The sequence below is a fragment of the Equus caballus genome, chromosome 9 (genome assembly GCF_041296265.1).
Source record: "Equus caballus isolate H_3958 breed thoroughbred chromosome 9, TB-T2T, whole genome shotgun sequence".
In the NCBI taxonomy this organism is placed as follows: Eukaryota; Metazoa; Chordata; class Mammalia; order Perissodactyla; family Equidae; genus Equus; species Equus caballus.
Window position 1 is genome coordinate 50,378,210 of NC_091692.1, and position 21,470 is coordinate 50,399,679.

The 21,470-nt window shown below is 35.7% G+C and overlaps 1 protein-coding gene across 5 annotated transcripts in view; it reads right to left on the minus strand.

Moving 5' to 3' along the window:
- The window catches only part of NBN (nibrin), a 45,443-nt gene that overhangs the window by 16,215 nt on the left and 7,758 nt on the right, over positions 1 to 21,470 (minus strand). For 2 of the 5 annotated variants that reach the window (XM_070222264.1, XM_070222263.1), the window contains exons 6-12: positions 17,356 to 17,473; positions 16,297 to 16,490; positions 10,699 to 10,796; positions 5,560 to 5,689; positions 4,932 to 5,045; positions 2,995 to 3,270; positions 474 to 918 (exon numbers count right to left, since the gene is read on the minus strand). In XM_070222264.1, the coding sequence (XP_070078365.1) occupies positions 474 to 918; positions 2,995 to 3,270; positions 4,932 to 5,045; positions 5,560 to 5,689; positions 10,699 to 10,796; positions 16,297 to 16,490; positions 17,356 to 17,473 (1,375 nt within the window). The remainder of the gene's footprint in view (positions 1 to 473; positions 919 to 2,994; positions 3,271 to 4,931; positions 5,046 to 5,559; positions 5,690 to 10,698; positions 10,797 to 16,296; positions 16,491 to 17,355; positions 17,474 to 21,470) is intronic. The other 3 variants (XM_023648663.2, XM_014728036.3, XM_023648665.2) reach the window with 2 other exon arrangements.

Genomic DNA, 21,470 nt, shown 5'->3' on the forward strand with positions numbered 1-21,470 from the left:
CTGAAGAATTTTCTTAGACCAAAGTGGGTAAGACAAATTATCAACATTCTACGAAAATAGGATAGGACATTAAAGATCAAAAGGAAAATAAAAATTTCTAGTGATATTATACATGTTTTATCCTAAAAAATTACTTAGTAGATATTTTGTTTTACTAACTTTATCTTTCTGTGCCTGTTTACTAAGGCATCTCCTACACTTACCGGCATGGCCAAATGTCTGATATAATAGTACAGCCTGGAAATCTATTAAAACAATCAGGAATAACAGTTTTATTTGTTGTCATTTATTATATACTGTCAAAGAATAACTGTATTTTTAACATTTACCTTATTGACCAACAAATTCCTATACTTAATACTGGGTGTTGAAGATAATTTTTTGGATGCTCATAGTGTCAATACAAATATCTAAAGTACTTTTTAACATTCTAAGTTTCTATTTGCAATACTTATTTAAAAAATGTTACTTACAGGTATTTTGTTACTTTCTGATATTGCTTCATCATTAAAAGTGCCATTTGTTTCTATATCAAATCTTGGCCTTTTTCTAATATCGATGGCTTCCTCTTGTTTGTGAACTTTCACTTTGATTTCCAACTCTGGTCTTGTGTTCTTGAATAACTGTTCTAATACTTCATCTTCTATGGCTAAATCATCAATTTCTTGTCTTTTTTCTGATCTTAGCTTTTCTGTAGAAAGAAATTTACTGGCAGAATTTTTCACAGTGGATTTTAAATCTGTATCTGTAAGTAAGTTATCTGTTTTTTCCCCTTCAGGCTCATTCTGAGACAGATGTTGCTCTCTATTTTTCCATATTGAGGGTGTAGCAGGTTGTGTTTGTTCTAAAAGAGAACAAGACATTTCTATTCTTGCTGATTTAGATGAAGAAATTTCTTGATTTTCTTCATCCCTTTCCCTTAGATTTAAAAAAAGAGAGAAGAAAACAAAAAAAGAAAATGAACATAGCTAAGTAATTTTTTGGTTTGGCAATATTCACTCCCTCCCCCATTTATTTCATAATATTCTTGATTTTATTAATTAACAACATCACTGGAAATCAAAAAATAGACATCTGAAAACAGTACATCATTCACATACACTCTGTTTTGATGCGACTGATCAACCCCACGGCTAAAACAATTTGGAGATGTGTATCTTCTTTGCTGAAGTAGCAGTAGCTGATAAAGCAATGTGGAGGAAAAGGTAGAAAAACATAAAAATACAAAGGACTTGTTGCCAGGAAACAATAGCTTACTCTATAATTGAGGGAACTTGTAGGCAGGGAAAAATTACCCTGGAAACAAAACCTGACAGGTTAATGAGAACTTGATTCAAGACAGTAAGTCAGAGTGGCTAAATCCAGAATATAGTACACACTATACACTGCAAGCAATATGTAAATAGTTGACTAAGAGTTTTCTATTCAACACTACATCATTCATTCACATAAGAGTGGTTAAGATTTGTCGATCTCAATGTCATGGCCCGGGGTTCATTTGCCAGTCTGGGAACCACACCACCCGTCTGTTGGTTGTCACATTGTGGCAGCTGCCATTGCTGTGATGTTGAAAGCCATGCCACCGGTATTTCAAATACCAGCAGGGTCACCCATGGCGGACTGGTTTCAGCAGAGCTTCCAAACTAAGGCTAAGAAGAAGGACCTCACCATCTACTTGCAAAAAAATTGGTCATGAGAACCCTGTGAATAGCAGTAGAACACTGATATAGCACTGGAAAGTGAGAGAATGGCACAAAAAGACTGGGCAGGGTTCTGCTCTCACAGTACACAGGGCCGTTAGGAGTCGGAATTGACTCACTGGCACTAAGAACAACAAGGCCCACAGAGGACATAAAAACTTGGGTCTCTGCTTTACAGGATTCATGTTGAACTGGAACAGTCAAAGTGATATTTTAATAAAGCTAATCTAATGTCAGGGTACTGGACAGACTGATCAAGAGGTTTCTGTAATAATTTAGGTGCTGAGAGTTTGAACCAGAGAGCTGGCAACACAAACAGAAGAAAAGGGAGGAATTTACAAGACACTGAAAACAAGAATCAACACTACTAGTTTGGGGAGGCAGAGGAGAAAGAGTCAAAGATCTTGACAAAGTGAACTACTAACAAAAACACAGATTCAGTGACAGGGGAGAAAAAGCTGTAGGCCTATTATTCGGGAAAACAGCAGGAAACTCCTGTGGAAAAGTAGAAGTGAAACTTACAGGATGTTAGGGCCAAATATATTGATCATCTGCAATAAAATCATGAAACCATGAAAGTATAGTACAGAGTATATAAAAAGCAGGAGAAGGAAAAGGAGTCTTCCAAGGGGGTGAAGGGGAAAGTAAGAGAGGCAAAAGAATGAGGATGGGCCACCAACACAAAAACTGAGATGAGACTAGAAGAGGACAAAGGTTCAAGATTCAAGAGTTGAATGTTACCAAAAGGCTACTAGAGCTGGCAACTGTGTCAATGGTTACTTTCAAGGATGTCATGTCAAGATGAAATATTGCTGGTTAAGAACTATTTCATACAGAAATGGGAACAATAACAATAATCTCCTTTTTTGAGAAGTTTAACAGTGATTGTAAAAGACAAAAGGCAGTAGCTAACAGAAGAAACCAAGTCAAGGAAAGGTTTTAAAAAACAAAAGTCAGATAGAGCTTTTGAATACAGAAAAAAAGGACCTAGATGATATTAAAGGTGCTAGAAATTGAGAGAATAATTAATGGAGCATGGTCTTAAAAGAAGTGAGAGGTGACCAAGGGAAAAAGGTAGGTCAAAAGAACTAAGGTGTGCGAAAGCACTCCTTCAAGAGAAATGCAGCAAATGAAACAACAGAAGAAAAAAGATCAGGGAGAATCTAACTTATGTGCTTTCTAAGAGGGAATAGGTCAAAGGGCATACTTAAGCAGAATAAGACTACCATTCTACAATCATATAACAAATACTAATATTTTTCAGAGACACAGGGAAGTATTAGTAAAAATATACCTTTTCCTGGTAGATGGCTGAAAGTAGTTTTTGATGGAGTTAGTCTGCTGCTGCTGAGAAGCCCGATCTCTACTTTTATTTACACTCGGGAATTTCGTTGGTGAAAGCTGATAGTTAGGGATTTTCATCCTAACCAGAGTATTTGATACTGTATTATTATTATTAGAGCTTATCTTGGGGGGTTCCTTCACAGTGAATGTTTCTTGTGAAGGCCCTCTGAATTTTTGTTTCATTCTGGAGATTTTGATTTCTTTTGGCCTTTCACTCAAATCCATACTGGAGCAAAAGAACAGAAGGTAAACAGTCACATTTACAGCAATTTTTATCTAGAAACAAAGTCCTTTAAGTAGTACTAATGTAATACAGCTTTAGAACATAATTATCTTCAGACAATATTTCTGCGAGTATATTTTACTAACCCAAGAAAGTAGCTCCTTTGTCATCAAAGCTCCCTGAAGACAGATGATACCTTTTCTCTTCTTCATCCTCTACAGCACATATTGTCAGGCATGGTCTGCTATAAAAAACTGCCAGGGCCAGCCCTAGTGGCCTAGTGGTTTAAGTTCGGTTCCTGGGTGCCGGCCTACAGTACTCATCTATCAGTGGCCATGCTGTAGCAGCAGCTCACATACAAAATAGAGGAAGACCGGCAACAGACGTTAGCTCAGGGTGAATCTTCCTAAGCAAAAATAACAAAAACAAAAAAACCCTGCCAAATACACATGGAATACCAACCTAGTATCTTATGATAAATTAAACTAGGTGATAATCCTAGGTAATTTTTGCTTTAGGGGCCGGTCCTGTGGCCGAGTGGTTAAGTTCGCCTGCTCCGCTTCGGCGGCCCAGGGTTTCACCAGTTTGGATCCTGGGTGTGGACATGGCACCGCTCATCAAGCCATGCTGAGGCGGCATCCCACATGCTGCAACTAGAAGGATCCACAACTAAAAATATATACAACTATGTACTGGGGGGCTTTGGAGAGAAAAAGGAAAAATAAAATCTTAAAAAAAAAAAAGTTTAGGGGCCGGCCCCGGGGCCGAGTGGTTAAGTTCGCATGCTCTGCTGTGGCAGCCCAGGGTTCGGATCTTGGGTGCGGACATGGCACTGCTCATTAGGCCACGTTGAGGCGGCGTCCCATATGCCACAACTATAAGGACCTGCAACTAGGATATACAACTATGTACCAAGGGGATTAGGGGAGAGAAAGCAGAAAAAAAAAGTTTAAATTATTGCCAGGCATAAAAATTATTAAAAGATGGAAAGTCAGAAAAAGAATAACCTATCATTCCAGCATCATATATAATGGGGTATTTAGATCACTTTAGATGAACTGATATGGTTATATTCCAGCCAGATGGCAGTCTCTAGAGTAGAACTCTAGATGACCAGAAAAATTCTTTAAACACAAACACACAGTTCTATTATGTATGGTTGAATATACACTGCCTCTGTTATTCTTATTTCACAATTTCAAAACATGAGTTTCTCTTAAAAAGTTCTACTTGGTCTTAATATAAAGCATGGTGTAGTAAAAATTTAAATATGGTCTAATACAGTGATATAATAAGTATCTTTCAATATGAACAGTTGACTATGGATTATTTAAAATAAAATATACTGTCTTAAATGAAAAATATCATAGAATATAAATGAACTAGCTTTGCTCTTCAAAAAAACTCCAAAAACCAAAAAAAAACCTTTTCAAATAGAGAACCACTAAAAAACTATCTTTATGAACAAATACGAATTATTTAGATAGCCAGACAGACACATATAAAGTATCTCCAAAATTGTAAGTAATGTTCTTTTTCTCTTTTTTTTGAGGAAGATTAGCCCTGAGCTAACTGCTGCCAATCCTCCTCTTTTTGCCGAGGAAGACTGGCCCTGAGCTAACATCCATGCCCATCTTCCTCTACTTTCTATGTGGGATGCCTACCACAGCATGGCGTGCCAAGCGTTGCCATGTCCACACCTGGGATCCAAACCAGTGAACCCAGGGCCGCCAAGAAGTGGAACATGTGAACTCAGCCACTGCACCACTGGGCCGACCCTGTAAGTAATGTTCAAATACAGGCAACATCATATAATGCAAACAAATTTATTTAAAACTTATTTTACCAGTCACAAATAAAGTAGTATAATTCTTTATAGTCTTCCCTGTACATTTGCAAGGAACAAAAAAAAATTATCATAAGACAAAGGTTGGTAAACTATGGACTGCAGACCATATCTGGCCTGCCACTTGCTTTTGTAAATTAAGTTTTATTGGAACACAGCCATACTCATTCACTTACATGTTGTCTAGGGCTGCTTTCATGCTACAATGGCAGAGATGAGGAGCTGTGACAGAAATCGACGGCCCACAAAGCCAAAAATATTTACTCTCTGGTCCTTTATAGAAAGTTTGCTGATCCCTGTCCTAAAATATTATTTTCCCTGGCATCCCACTCTCCCATGCTTATCTCCTAAGAGATGACCTGATAAGGCACTGACTTTATTTCTTGAATACACTATTAATTTATTGATAGAAAAATAACAATAGTTCATTAACAATGAAGTTGTACCATGTATCTGCTTGTTCTGATTCTGTGTCAGCTACATATGTTGTAGTATTCACTGGGGCGCTTGGCATCAGTTTTTCATTGACTGACAAGCCTTGAAAAAAGCTTGACCCTGGAGTCGTTGTCTTCAATCCTGAAAATCACACAAGTGAAAGAATCACAACTGCTAGACACGAGATGAACATTTGGTCACTTAAAATTGTTAGACTGCCATGCTGAGGGAATTAACTAGGCAATACAGCACACGGTTGTCTCCAGTCAGTAGAGCCAACAAATACTTAACAAAATCACCTATAGCAGCCTGTTGGCATCTGTGATGGGCTTATCTAAATCAAATCATTTTAAAGATACATCACATCCTTCGTGGTGAAGTATTATTAACTTAAATAAAAATAGAACCAACTTAAATTCTAATTCAAATTATGCTTTAAGTCAGCAGACCCAAAAATCACATTTCTTCCTCACAGAAAGTATAACTACCCTATCATCTACACAAATCAAAATCAATGTGAGTTTTATTTTTAGAAGGAACACAATATCTGAAAAGAAGACATAAACAGTTTTAGACAAATTTTGTGGCTACTCCAGAAAACCAGGATTATTTCATCATTTTATTTACTAGAACAGCGATTTAATTCAAGTGCAAGCAATTTAATTCAATTTAATTCTTCTGGCATACTTTTCTTCAACCTCCTGCACTGAATTAGGTGCCCCTCCTTTTAGCTCCCATCCCACCATTTACATCACTCCATAAACTTTTAACACACTATCACTAATTGCGTGACACGTGTTACGTTACTTAACTTCTCTTAGTTTCCTCATCTATAAAATGGGGATAAATATAATACTTTCCTCACAAGTTCTGAGGGAAAAATGAATTGATATAAAGATAGCACTTAGAAAAATGCTTGGAACACAGTAAGCACTATGCAAGTGTAGCGTTACCATTATCATCACTTTATACTACACTGGCTTACTTGTTAACTTTCCCTTATTAGACTTGGAATCTTCTTGACAAGAGGGACCAAGTCTTGCTCATTTCTATATCTTCAGTCCCTGAGCAATGTGTGGTATATAGTGGATAAAAATAAGTTAATGGAATTAAATTGTTAGCTGAAAATGTTAAAAGTTGACATTTCTCAAGTCTCTAAGCTAAATTATCAATCTGTTAGGCCCTCATGACATAGGATGTGTTTAATAAATGCTTATTACTGATTCTAAATTCAAGTATTTAAATGACTTCTGCCGTTTTCCTTACATGACCACCCCAGAAGCTCATTGGCATTTCCTTAAACACATATATCCCTAAAATTTATTTTGGCTTCCACAGAAGTTTGTAAAAGATGATAATTACAAAAGCTTACATAATCACTAAAAGAAACAATTTATAAATCAAATCTAACAACCCAGAAAAACTGAGGTTTGTCAACAATAAGATTATTTACAATGTTCTCCTAGCCAAAAATATCATGAGGGCAGAGATCTGCTCTGATCTGCTCACTTCTTTATTCCAAATGTTTAGAATAATTACAAGTATATAACAAATATTCAATAAATACTTGTGGAATAAATAAATGAATGAATATGAACAGAAAGGACAAAAGAAAGGAAAGGAAAAAGGGAAGGAAGGAGGCATGCATTCACTCTGCTCCCCCAAAACTGGTTGTGTTCTAAAATTTTTTTAAGTTGGATGTCTATGACTTAGAATCCACACATCTACCCATGAATATGTGCAAGAAGTAATACTACTCAAGACAGTGTAGATTTTTACTAATTCCTTATGATTTTGTTTCTTTATGAAATAATACAATAGAAAACGCACTGGTCTAGTAGTCAGAAAACCCAGATTTTAAGATTGGCTTGGCCATGAACTATCTATGGGACCTTAATGTTTCTCAGCCTTGAGATCTCCTACATTTTAATAGAAAGATAGATCAGATGATCTCTAAGCTCTTTCAGCCATAAATACACTTCCAACAGTGGATGATAAAATTTTGTTGCTCCACAGTGGCAAAAAGAATCTTGTGTACCAATGACTTAGTTCAATTAAGCAAAGAGTCATACTACAAACGAACACTGTGCTTGGTGCTGTGAGGGAATCCAAAATTATTAAGCGCTTATAATCAATCTATTGGCTGAAAGAGGCATGAAAACAACTGGTTATATTTCAAAGTAGGAAGAAACTCTAACTGGAATGCAAAAACAAAAAACAAAAACAAAAACAAAAATCAACCAATACTGGGGTATAGAAGACAGAATAATCCTGACTTGGAGGAAAGTTATGGGAGACAAAACAACAAAGAAAAACTTCATGAAAGAGGTGAGCATTTGCAGAGTGAGTCAGATTTTGAAGAGTAGTATTGGCATTCTAGGAACAGGGACCATGATGAGCAAGGTGAAGGAGTGCAGGAACTATACATAATAAGGCACATGTTAAAAAAAAGATGAGGATGGGAAGAGATAGGCTGTAGCTAACCAATTGATGGCTTGGAAGTTGAGACAAAGGGCTTAGGGGTTTATTCTATAGATAATGAGAGCTAGTAAAACCTTTTAAGAAAAGGGAAGGTGAGTCTAGAGGCAAAGTGAAATATTAACTGTAGAGATGAATACGGAGGCAGGACCATTACTCGGGGCAATTATAACAGCCCTCAGGAAAGAAAGACATGCAGGGTTCAAATAGGGCAGCGGCTGTGAGAGGGAAAATTTCAGGTCTACTAAGAATAAAAAATGACTGAATTGTGTACTCTGAGTGCCTGCTCCACATTTATAAAAGAGGACTCCTCTCTAGTTCAGTCTTTCCCTAGATATTCTAAGTCAGTGGTTCTTGGGGTTTGTATGAGAAACACGAGCTAAACATTAATCAAACCAAACCAAAAACACCCAAAAAACAAAACCCAGATGACTTGGCTGCACCCCAGAATATTCTGAACTACAGAGAACGTGAATTTGCCTTAAAAAATGTTTCTGAAGCATATATATATAGTTGAGAACTAGTTTTCTAAAACAGAAACAAAGGCCAATTCTCCCAAATTGGGGCTGAGACAAGGGGAGCTACTCTCTTAGACCCAACAATTCTGTTTTTTTAATACATTTTTTGTAATATTGTTAAAATCTGAAATTACTAATAGGTTTTTTTTTTTCTGTAACAGAAAAGAAATCCACTGTCAACAAAATAATATCTTTGGCACATGCCATTTCTAAAGGTTGTGCAGGTCTCTAACAGACAGCTTCTCCAAGAATATGGCTCTCCTTTGGTATCCACATTAAAGTAATTCTCTAAGAAAGGCTGAAGAGTTGGTCTTTAGCTTTTCACTTTAAGGACAAATTCTGGGAATGCTAGTCGTAAATTTTGGGGAAATATTCATTATATCACAATTCTACCAAAACAAGTTATTTGAACATGGTGGAAACTTCCCCATCACTTAAAACTGTATTTGAAGGTTACCTACGTACAGACAGAAACATACTTAGTGTACTCAGTGGGAAATGGAAGAGCTATCAGATGAATAAACATTCTTATGCAAATATTAAAATACTAACCTGTCAAATTTACGAGACATCAATCCTGTTACATCTGCTCCCATTACCTCTACACCATCACTTCCCAAAACTTAACACATCAAAATATGCACTGCAGTGTAATATCCTAACAGCTTTGACTTACGAGCCAATCTGAATCCAATTATTTGCTATGTGACCTTTGGCTAATCTTAACCTTTCTGTATGTTAGTTCCCTTATCTATAAAATGTACATGATATCATTTATCTTAAAAGGATTGTTTTGCAGATTAAATTTTGATGACATATGTAAAGTCTCTGCAAACTCAAGAAAGAGCAGTTATTATTAGCAATCATTATTACTAATGACCTACACATCTAATCAATTCCTGGTCATTAGGCTCTAAGGGCTTACTCCTTCCAAAATCTAGCTAAGCACTTACCTAATTTGTAAAACCTGTGTTGCAGAGTATAGCTAGTCAAGAGGTACACTGTCCAACTCCACAGATGCCATTCAGTAGGCCATAATGTGAATGATACCTGCTGGAGTGTATAACGACGTAGTGCTGTCCTAACTTGTATTTTTTAGCCGAAGTCCAATAACTGCTGACAACTAACTATAGATAGAAGCCAGGAGGCAAATAAATGTATACAAAGTATAGAATGGATACTCTGACAGCCAGGCAAAGAAGAGAAAAGTTACTGGAGAGAACAAATATAAAAATATCTAAGGTAAAAAAGAATAAATAAACCATCTTCACGATGGCAACATCAGCTTACTTTCAAGAAAAGTAGGGGAAAATAACAAGCGGGTAATAGTTGCTGCCTCTGAGTACAATGGCTTTTGTGATAGTCAACACTGAGATGACTATAATATGCATTCTTCATCTCAGTAAATGGCATCATCACCCAACCAGTTACTCATGCCAAAAAACTAGAAGTTGTTTCTAATTCTTCCACAGACAAGTTCTGCTGGGTCCAATTCCAAAATACATCCTGAATCTGTTTATTTTTCTGCATCTCCATCCACTATTACCACTCCGGTCTAAGACACCAGGCTCTCTCTCACCTGGACCTCCACAATAACTTTCTACTCATAGAAAGCTCACTTCCATTTTGGAACCCTGGAATCCATGCTCCAGGCAGATGCCATTGTGACCTGTTCCTTTCACTTGGAATTCTGCTACCCAGATCCTCCCATGGCTGCCTTTTCTTGTCATTCAGCATGCATGGGGTCAAATATTACGTCCTCAGTGAGACCTTCTCTGAGCACCAATCTAAAATAGCCTGCTCCCAGTCACTATTGCATCACCCTGTTTTAGCTTTCTCTTAGTACTTGGCCCTAAGAGAACTTATAAGATGTGTGTGTTTGGTTGTTAACTGTCTGAATCCTGACCTTTAGAATAATAGGTATCTTGTGTACTTTGTCTCACTGTACCTTCAGCACTTAGAACAGTGCCTAGTACAAGGCAGCCACAAATATTTATCAAATAAATGAATGAATGAATGGACAAATAGATGAGTTTTAAAATATGGTGAAAATGGTTACCCCTGGCAAGTATCGAGCAATGTGCATACAGCCTATCATCAATTTACATAACAAATAAAGCTGCTAAAGAATCAATAAAATAATGCTTTAATTACCTGTACTGGGCTGGCCCTGAGGATCACAGTAATTCTCTGTAGTCATGAAAATAACTGCCAATCCAAGCTCTGCTTCAGGAATAGGTCTGAGACCCTGCCTATTAGAATAAAATAGTTTAAGTATGATAATGTATTAAAACTAACAACTTTTATTAAGATGATGTCAAAATGAATATATCTTTTTTTTTTCCTCTAAAGAGATACTGCCATTTTATGGTATGGAGAGAATTTCAAAAACAGAGTACTAGCTTACTCACTGGAGCAACATTACATTGAGCAAGTTCACCACCTTCTAGTAACTCAGGGATTTCATTTGTAAAATAAAGGTCTAGAGAAAAGGATACAGACCCTTCCAGTATTAAAAGTCTATAATTTTCAGAATAAGAAGAAAACACTAATACCCAAACGAAACAATAAAACAGATTTTTATAAGCAAATCTATGATTACTGGAATCCTAAGATAAAACTTAAGAGAAAGAAGAGGGGAGAAGGGGAAGGTGAGAAAAAAGTCCGAAGAACCGTATATAAGCTACATCTATACATGTGCTATAATTTTAAGTTTAGTAAATCAAATGATTTTACCAAATTTACACGTATTAAGGAATTTTATTAAAGGAATCTTATGGTGAACTTATGTCATTTTATAATGTGACTAATGACTTATCTTATAAAACAAAGATAATTAATACAATTTAATAATAACACAGTATAGAAACTACACCTCAAATTTTAAGAGCTAGAAAACTTAACGTTTATTATAAAGGTATCTTAACTGGTTGCAGTAGTCTAAAAGGTGTTTCAAATGCTTAACATTTGTTTTCTGTATGCATTGGGTTAACTTAAATAAAGCTCAACTATGTGCAATTATAATAATATTATGCTAAGAAAAGACTTGAAATATTACAACCAAGTGATCACATATACCTACTTAAAATTCACGCAACTCAAAATTGATATTGTATTACCCTACTGTTCTTGAAATTGTAATTATACTATGAAAATTAATTATAAAGATGAGCTATATAAAATAAAAACATTTTAAATACATATTTAATAATGTTATACAGACATTACATCATCTTAAATGGGGAAACATTGGGAGCATTCCTTCTAAAGTCAATAATGAGATGAATGTGGCTACTAACACCACTTCCATTCCACACTGCTCTAGAGCTCCCAGCTGGTACAAAACAAAGAAAGAGAGACAGAAAAAGAAAGAGAGGGGTATCAAAGGCATAGGATTAAAAAGGAGGATAGAGGGGGCCGACCCGGTGGCGCAGCAGTTAAGTGCGCACGTTCCGCTTCTGGGCGGCCCGGGGTTCGCCAGTTCGGATCCTGGGTGCGGACATGGCACTGCTTGGCAAAAGCCATGCTGTGGTAGGCGTCCCACATATAAAGTAGAGGAAGATGGGCACGGATGTTAGCTCAGAGCCAGTCTTCCTCAGCAAAAAGGGGAGGATTGGCAGTAGTTAGCTCAGGGCTAATCTTCCTTAAAATAAAAAAAGGAGATAGAAACATTATTTACAGATGATATGATTTATACAAAAAAAGACTACAGATAAATTAGAAATAAAAGGTAAGTCTAGGAAAGTGGCAGGATATAAGATTAATATTTAAATGTCAGCTAAATTTGTATATTATCAATAGTAAACCACTAGAAAATACAATTAAACAGACAATATCATATGTTTATATTATACCTATCAGAAGTACAATATCTACCAGAGAATATGTAGTAACCTAGGAATACGTCTAATAAAAGGTATTCAAGATCTCTACAGAGAAATTATAAATACTGTTAATTCTCTCCAAATTGATTTGTAGACTCAATGGAATTCCTAATCAAAATCCCAACAAGGTTTGTGAAAAGATGATTCTAAAATGTATATGGAAAAATAAAGAGCCAACAATAGCCAGGATGCGTCTGAAGAAGAGCAGAAAGAGATTTGTCCTATTAGATATAAGGACTTAAAGTTATAGTAATGAAGGAAGACAAAGTGGTAAATCTGGTGTTGGTACAAGGATAGACATATTGATCAATGTAACAGAATAAAGCCAAAAACATTCTTATGCATGTATGGAACTCTGGTATAAAACAGAATCAATTCTAGATAGACTAAAAACAAATTTCAAAAACAAACATTAAATACTAGTAAAAAGTTAGTAAAAAAATACAGGTGAATATCTTTTTGATTTGGGAACAGAAAAAGATTTCTTAAACAAAATACAAAAGCACTGACTGAAATAAAAGACTTAATATTTAGTCTACTAAAATTAAGTGTTTTCATTCAACACAGTAAAAAGTTACAAAGTGGTAACAGATTCCGCAATACATATAACTGACAAAAGGATTAACATCAAGGATATAAAAAGAATACTTAACAAATCAAAAAGAAGAACACACAAATATGCAATTACCATAGAATCCAGGAACTGTACTCTTGGGCATTTAACCCAGAGAAATAAAAACTTATGTTCACATAGAAACCTGTACATGAATGTTCACAGTAGCTTTATCTGTAACAAAAACTGGAAAAACGCAGACGTCCTTCAATAGGCAAATGACTCAACAAACTGTAGTACAGTCATACCATGGAATACTACTCAGCAATAAAAAAAGATGAACTATTGATACACACAACTTAGACGAATCTCCAAGGCATTATACTGAGTGAAAAAGACAATCCTAAAAGGTTATATGCTTATGATTTCATTTATATAACATTTTTTTTAAATGATAAAATTTTTAGAAATGGAGAACAAATTAGCGGTTGCCAGGGACAGGGAGTGGGAGGTGGGTGTGGTTATAAAATTACAACATGAGAGATCCTTGTGGTGATGGAACTGCTCTGTATCTTGACCACAGTGGTGAATACATGAACCTACACATGTGATAAAACTGTATAGAACTAAATATAAACACACACATGAGGATAACACATAAAACTGTAGAAATCTGTATCAAAAAAAAAGAATACAATTATCCCAATAGAAAATTGAGCAGGAGACATGAACAGCTATTTTACAAAAGAGGAAAAACGTTCAACAAATGTTTGAAGAAATGTTAAGCATCACTGGTGATCAAGGAAATACAAATCAAAATGACAAGATATGATTATATATCCATTCATTTGGCAAAAATGATAAAGTGCTGAAAATGATGTGCATCTAACTTGATCTCTCATATTAATGTGGGTGGGAGTATAAAATGGAAAACAGTTTGATACTACCTCCTAAAGTTGAGCATTCACATAACCTATGATCCAGCAGGTCTAACTCTGGTAATATACCCTAAATAAAATCCTGCACAAGTACCAACAGGAAACATACAAAAATAATCTTGCTAGCAGTGTTTACAATAATAAAAATCTGGAAACAAGATTTTTTTTCAATGGGGAGTGAACGAACAAAGTGTCATATATTCACACAATGAAACCATCAAAACAAACAAATTACAGCAACATGCAACAAAACAGATGAATTCATATTGGCAATATAACATTGAGAAAAATCTCCAAAGATTACATGTAGCATGATGACCATAATATAAAGTTAAATCAACTAAAAAGTACACACGCACACACACAAACACACACACGCATTTTAGGAATACATAAACAAGCAATAAAACTATATATAAAAGAAAGCAAGTAAATGATAAGCACAGGAATCAGGATGATAGTTATCCCATGTAGGGGGAAACTGGGCTAGGGGATACAATACAGTAAGGTAGGTTGTTTTTAAGGATCTAGCTTGTATTTTGGGGGGGCAGATTCTCAGACACATTACAAAATTAAAAAGAACTAATTACATAATTAGTGAACAAAATGAATGTGTGCTATTTACTATAGTTCAGGGATGTACTGACTTCTATCCTTCTTCAGAAGATATTTAATCTTAACCACTGACATCCTATACCCACTTCTGACATCTAATCAATACAGCACCAATCCCAGTGTTGCCCTGTTGTCTGAAATTCAATCAATAGCTGGTTTTACTGGCCACTTGCTTGATATAAACTGCACCTTCAATGGCCATCAAGGGCTTGGACTAAGTGGAGAGTTGTTATTTTAAGTGACAGTCTTTCCCAAACCGAAAAATTTTCCTCCCTCCAAAACCAAACTGTAACAGGGGCCAAAGACCACAGACCCAAATGTCCCCTCATGATCAAGGCACAGCCTCTGAGCAATCTCCCACTCCAGCTATTTTCTTACCTTGGGATCTCTGTATATGAAAGGCAGTGAGACGTAATGGTGAAGAGCACAGACTCTGGAACTACACTCCCTGGGTTCACATCCTGGCTCCCATGCTCACTCCCTGTGTTCTACTGAAACCCCCTTGTGCCCTATCTGCACAATGGGGATCTTAACAGTAAATAATACATAGGGTTGTGTGAGGATTAAATGTCTTTACATACGTAAAACTCTCAGAACAGGACCTACTATATGGTATTACATAAGTGTAGCTATTATTGCTGCTGTTCTGCCTGGCTCTCTGAAAAACTAGCCTTAGGTAAAATGTTGCCTCGAAGAGGCCTTTTCTATTTAGAATAAACTTCTCCCGTCTACCCTGTTATTCTGCTTCCTTTATACACATTTGTAATTATCTGTTTACCTTTCTTTATCTGTCTTTCCCTCTAGAAGTAAGCTCCAATAGTAGCAGGGACCATGGCTATCTTGTTTACCATTGTACTCCCAGTGCCTAAAACATACTAGAACCACAGTAAATTTTGGCTGTAGTAGTAAAATGGTTTTTGTTACACAGGGATTTTCTTTTCATAGCAGCTAATACATCTCCATTTAAGTAAAAGATACATGGGACAGATGACTGAAATTTTACTTTTTACTTCAGCAAAAAAGGAAAAAAGAAAAGGAAAAAAAAATCTCCCTGGTCAGAACTCCTGGGACAGGAAAAATGAATATTGTGGGGAGCTAGCTACGGACTTTTTCGGCATATAAATGCCCTAGGCCCTCACTTTTTGTTAGGTGAAAGAAATTTAGTCAAATGACTGCCAAGCTTGATATTTTTACAATACATTTTGGTTTCAACATTGCTAAGACTATTAACACCAACAAAGAGTCTGGGAAAAAATCCCTTGATTTAGCACTCTCACACTCTCCCTCTCCACTACAAATACTATTCTGAGATAGCTGATATTTTTTCCCACTTTCCCATAATGGCCTATATAAGATAGATAAAAAATTTTATATGCATTTTTAATGGCTAATAATCATCAAAAGACAAATACATTTCAGCTCTAGGCAGTTTCAGAAAAAATTTTACATTTGAGTTTTAACTTTCTCAACCGTTACATGTTCTACAGAAAAACAAATACTACTTTATTAATTTAGAGGTAAATTCTACAAATTCTATTAAAGTAACAAAAAAGCAGCAAAAAATAAATATTGAGGTAAAATTGTCATGAATAAAGATATTCTATTTCTAACATACTAAGTCATAATAAATTTTCAAGTACCAGACATTATAAAATCTTTATAATTCTTATATATACTTTTACATTGCTATGTGGAGTGCAACAACTTAGATATAAAATCACCTACTTGCTTATTTTTTTACTAACAAAGAATAATTCTATACCTTTGGAGCATATCCATAATTGAATGAATCCATTTTTTCTGAGAGTCAGGAATTAAGTTCTGTGAATCTGTTATTCCTACATCAACAACACAAGTTCCCGGAGCTGAAAAGAAACTATCTTCTTCTTCATTTTTTTCTGTTATCAACCTAGCATCTCCTCCTCCAAAAACAACTGCTGAACTTAATTTTTTATGCTAAAATGGAAAGAAAAAGAAATAAAATAGCCACAATTAATTTTTTCTTTTCTTTTTTTTTTTGAGGAAGATCAGCCCTGAGCTAACATCCACTGCCAATCCTCCTCTTTTTTGCTGAGGAAGACTGGCCCTGAGCTAACCTCTGTGCCCATCTTCCTCTATTTTATGTGGGATGCCTGCCACAGCGTGGCTTGACAAGCAGTGTGTAGGTCTGCACCCAGGATCCGAACCAGCCACCAAATCCGAACGTGGCCCACCAAATTAGAATGTGCGAACTTAACTGCTGCACCACCAGGCCGGCCCCCACAATTAGTTTCTTGAGTACATTTTTTAAATTCTAAGAATCTGATCTGGGAAGCAACATAAAAGTAGAATTGGTTCTACTTCTTGAGAGGACAACCTGAGCCTCTACTCTGAGAAAATGCCTAGTTTACCAGGTATTTCTGCAGCCCTGGAATCATTACATTGTCTGCAGCAACTCATCACACAGTATTCTAACTTTGGGCTTACTTGCATGATTTTTCCAACTACAACATAAACTTCTGGAATTCTCATTTCAGCACACAGGAGACAATCAACAGTTGTTTACTATCAGAACAAGTAAGGACTTAAACATTTTCTGTGCCCCCCCCACCCACTTACACATTTATATATACTTAAGTAATAGGCCAATTAACAGACATTAGAAATAACACAATCATATACTTGAACACTGGGCAGGTTCTGATGCCTGGGCAGTTTTTTATTCCACTTCACACTTCTCCACAAAATCCTGAAAGAAACTGCATTAACAACTATTGATAACAGTAATAATTTATCCTAGCTTATAATGTTTACTTTAGGAAAATTTAGCTTATAACATTACCTGCTTGGCATTTAGAAATACAAATGTTTTCCCTTTGAAGATTTGTTTTCTTTCCTGTCGTCCTGACAGATCAATATTTTTACTTCCAATAGCTGGTTCATCAATAGGTGGGTAAAAACTGTAAAAAAAAAATTAAGGTATATTCCAATTATATATTACTCTGTATGTATACTACTAGATTTCTAAATGGACCAGCTATCTAGACACTAAAGAGGCTTAATTTCCATAATACCATTAAACTATGTCAAAACTTCTTTTGTTTTTGTTTTTTTGTTTTGTTTTGTTTTGCTTTTGAGGAAGATTAGCCCTGAGCTAACGTGCTGCCAATTCTCCTCTTTTTGCTGAGGAGGACTGGCCCTGAGCTAACATCTGAGTGCCTCTTACTCTACTTTCTATGTGGGACGCCTACCACAGCATGGCTTGCCAAGCAGTGCCATGTCCATACCCGGGAACCGGCAAACCCTGGGCCGCTGAAGTGGAACGTGTACACTTAACTGCTGCGCCACTGGGCTGGCCCCAGGATAAATTTTTAATCTCTCTTCAAACACACTTCATCCTTTCTCCCTTTTAACAAAAAATCTCCCATATCTTACACTTCTTTTAGTGTAAAAGGCAACTAACACTCCACTTACATACAAATGGCTAGTTTACAAATTAGTCTACATACCAATGTAACAACACTAGATTACAGACCCAGTCTCAGACAAAAGTGGTATGTAAATGTTTAACACATACATATGACTGAGTAGATGTAAGATTCTTACTGCTTTCTACTGACACTAAAATATGATTTTTAAATTATCTACAGCTCTGCGTTATTCGCATGATCATTCTCAATTTTTCCACAGATGATAGTTTACTGTGTCCAGAGAGCAGTTAATTGTAGTTTAGTTCAATGAAGACTGAACATTTGTTATATCCTGAGCCAGGTTCCTAAAGAATTCCCTTAGCTCTCCTTAATGGCACTACAAGAGTTCCAGCTTTCACTTGTGTGATCCTTTAATGTTTGATTCCTCCACTAAGTGCCATGAAGGCAGAAAATGTAATGCTTTTCAGCTCATCATTATATCCTCAAGTCTATCTTGCCTGGTTCATGGTAGGCATTCAATAAATATTTGATAGTAAATAAATTGGTAGTATAAAATACAAATAAAAATTTCACCTAATGAATTAAAATTAGACAAAAAGTAGAAACATCTCTCAATTCCCTCAATATAGATTTTTTTTTTTTTTTTTAAAGATTTTATTTTTTCCTTTTTCTCCCCAAAGCCCCCCGGTACATAGTTGTGTATTCTTCGTTGTGTGTTCTTCTAGTTGTGGCATGTGGGATGCTGCCTCAGTGTGGTCTGATGAGCAGTGCCATGTCCGCGCCCAGGATTCGAACCAACGAAACACTGGGCCGCCTGCAGCGGAGCGCGCGAACTTAACCACTCGGCCACGGGGCCAGCCCCCCTCAATATAGATTTTGAATATTAAAATTCTGGGGTTGGAAAAATGTAGTTTGGTTTTCTTTGAGCCCCAATACTCAGTAAGACTGATCCTGAAAAAAAAAATACATTACTATATTAACAAGAATCTAACCAAATGTTAGAGCTGTGTATAGATACATTTACATATATATGATATAATAGATGATTGATAATACAGTGATAAATAATAAACTATGTTCTGGAACTTCATATACCTAGACAAGCCTTTTTCTTATTAACAATGTAAGCATGAGAACAAGAAAGACGAGACTAGTGACAAATGTGAAGAAAATACAATTAAAAATCAATTATTTCTGAAGCATTACATTCTAGAAGTTGCAAAGCATTTCTGAGGCTCTAGTGATTTGACAGCTAGTAAGAAAATGGGAAAACAGTAAATTAACTCAGCAACGACCTACATTGGAAGGACACTGTCTGAATACAAGGCTACCACAAATATAAAGTGATCTCCAATTTCTGTAATGAAAAAATTAAAACATCTTTTGGCACACTTACATAGAAACTTCAAGAGCTACAAATAAAATACTTATGTTTTATTATGCTATAACTGGTATATATTATTCACAAAATCTATAAAATATTAATATAGAAATAATCATTTTTTTCTATATATTTTACAGCTTTTAAAGTCTTTACATGATCTTCAATAAATTTCATCTAACCTTTACTTCTGTCCCAAGATTTTCCAAATACAGAATTTTTCTGAATTCATGTATAATTCTGGCCCTGAAAACTGTATTCAGAGACACAATATTTATTTGCCCAACATCTGGACAGCTGTTTATTTCATTAGTCCTGTAGGCATAATGTTCATGATTTCTAGTACTCACGATACTGCATTGTTTTGGTGATCTCTAAAAGGCTTGAATTATATTGATACCCACAACTTGCAAATGCGACGTTATATCTTCAGGAAAAAATTTCTACTATGTGCTAAATTTCTTTGCCTTGAATTTTAATTGATTACATAAGGTCAACTCTATAAGCTTCCTAAACTTTCATTTACTGTGACTGTTTCAGGGTAATGTGTCTTTTGGGTCTGAGATTTGAATACAAGCTACATAAGTTACCCTGTTCCTGTTTCATGGATGCTAGCTAATGACACAAGACTCCTGGGTCGGAGAAAAAGCAGCAAGCCAGTATGTTTAAAGCAGGTCTCCTCCCCAACCAAGTTCCAGGGGATTACAGAAAAGGTACATCCAGAGTTGTGTTCCAGGAGAGTTATACACAGTGAGTTGTGTTACACTGAACTTGGGAATCCACCAGTTTTATAACAAGCTATAAGCAGGCCTGCTCTTTGTCCTAGTCAGGGGAAGATTATTACCTCATCCCTCAAAGTTTCTCACGGCAAACATAACTCTGAGAAATGGCCTGGGTATAGGACGGTCAGGCCCTGCATACTTGGCATATCCCGCAAGTTTTGTATGAATGCAAAGACTCTCTCTCCCAACAATGTTTTCCAAAAAAAATGCTAGCTGTTTAAAATAAAGTAATTGAGAGAGCACTTTGTAAAAATTCAAATAAAAAGTAACTCCTTCTCTTTTCTAAGTGATCATTTCCTTATATTCAGACATGCGCAGTAGTTTAATGAACTTCCTTTATCAGAGTATAGATTATAAAAATTAAATACTCCTCTTAAACAGAATCTTCTAAAGATGACTTCATCCACATTGGTATTTTGGTGACAGTATAGGAAAATGAGATATCACAAACCATATCAGGCAATGAACCTTGAACTCCGTCTTACCTTATCTCTTGGTAACAGTGCAGACATGTAGACATAACTGCACTTAAAAGGACTAACTTTTTGTTAGGTAAAAACATTCTAGTATGCCTAATTTAAATTCAGGACTAGTGATAATGCTTTTACAGAACTAAAGGAAGAGGTAGTTATGTAATAAAACAGCCACCACAATTTATTTCATATGCTTTTTGTAACCCATCCTACTACTATTTAATATTTTAAATTTAATCCTTTTTCAATTTAGTAGTTGAGCACATAGTGAAATAAATCTTCAACAAGCATATCAAAATGGATCCCAATAGGTAGAGGAATCTATTAAGGCAAAAAACTACATATTTTAAAATAATATTAAAAATTTGGTTACAGCTGCCATCATCAAACATGGGCTAATGTAATTGTCTTTCCTGGTTAATACCGAATTAGGAGTTACTGAACAATCTTATAGTAGAGATGTTTTATTGCAGCTATCTAAGTTAATACAGTCACTAATTGAAGAAACAGAAAAAAATTATGCCAAACCTAAAGTCAAAAACAGATCTGGGTTAAACACACCTGAGAATCTCAACAATCAGTAGGAATCAATGACTAATTCTAAAAACTCCAAGACCACAAACCATACCATCAGAAGTAAAACCTATCAGACCCCTGCATTCCCAAATAATCTAGAATTAACAATGGTTTATCATCTGTAAACAGGGTCATTATTTATAGAATTTATCAACTCCCCTAGGGAAGTTTATAAATAGGCTTTAAGGGCAAATGTGATTCTCTTGAAAGATGACGCAAGTTGGTTGTACGTAATTGAAGTTTCTGGAGGAGAGACCAGTGCTTTCATGTTCTCACAGGGCTCTAGGACTCAAAAGGTTAAGATTAATCTATTT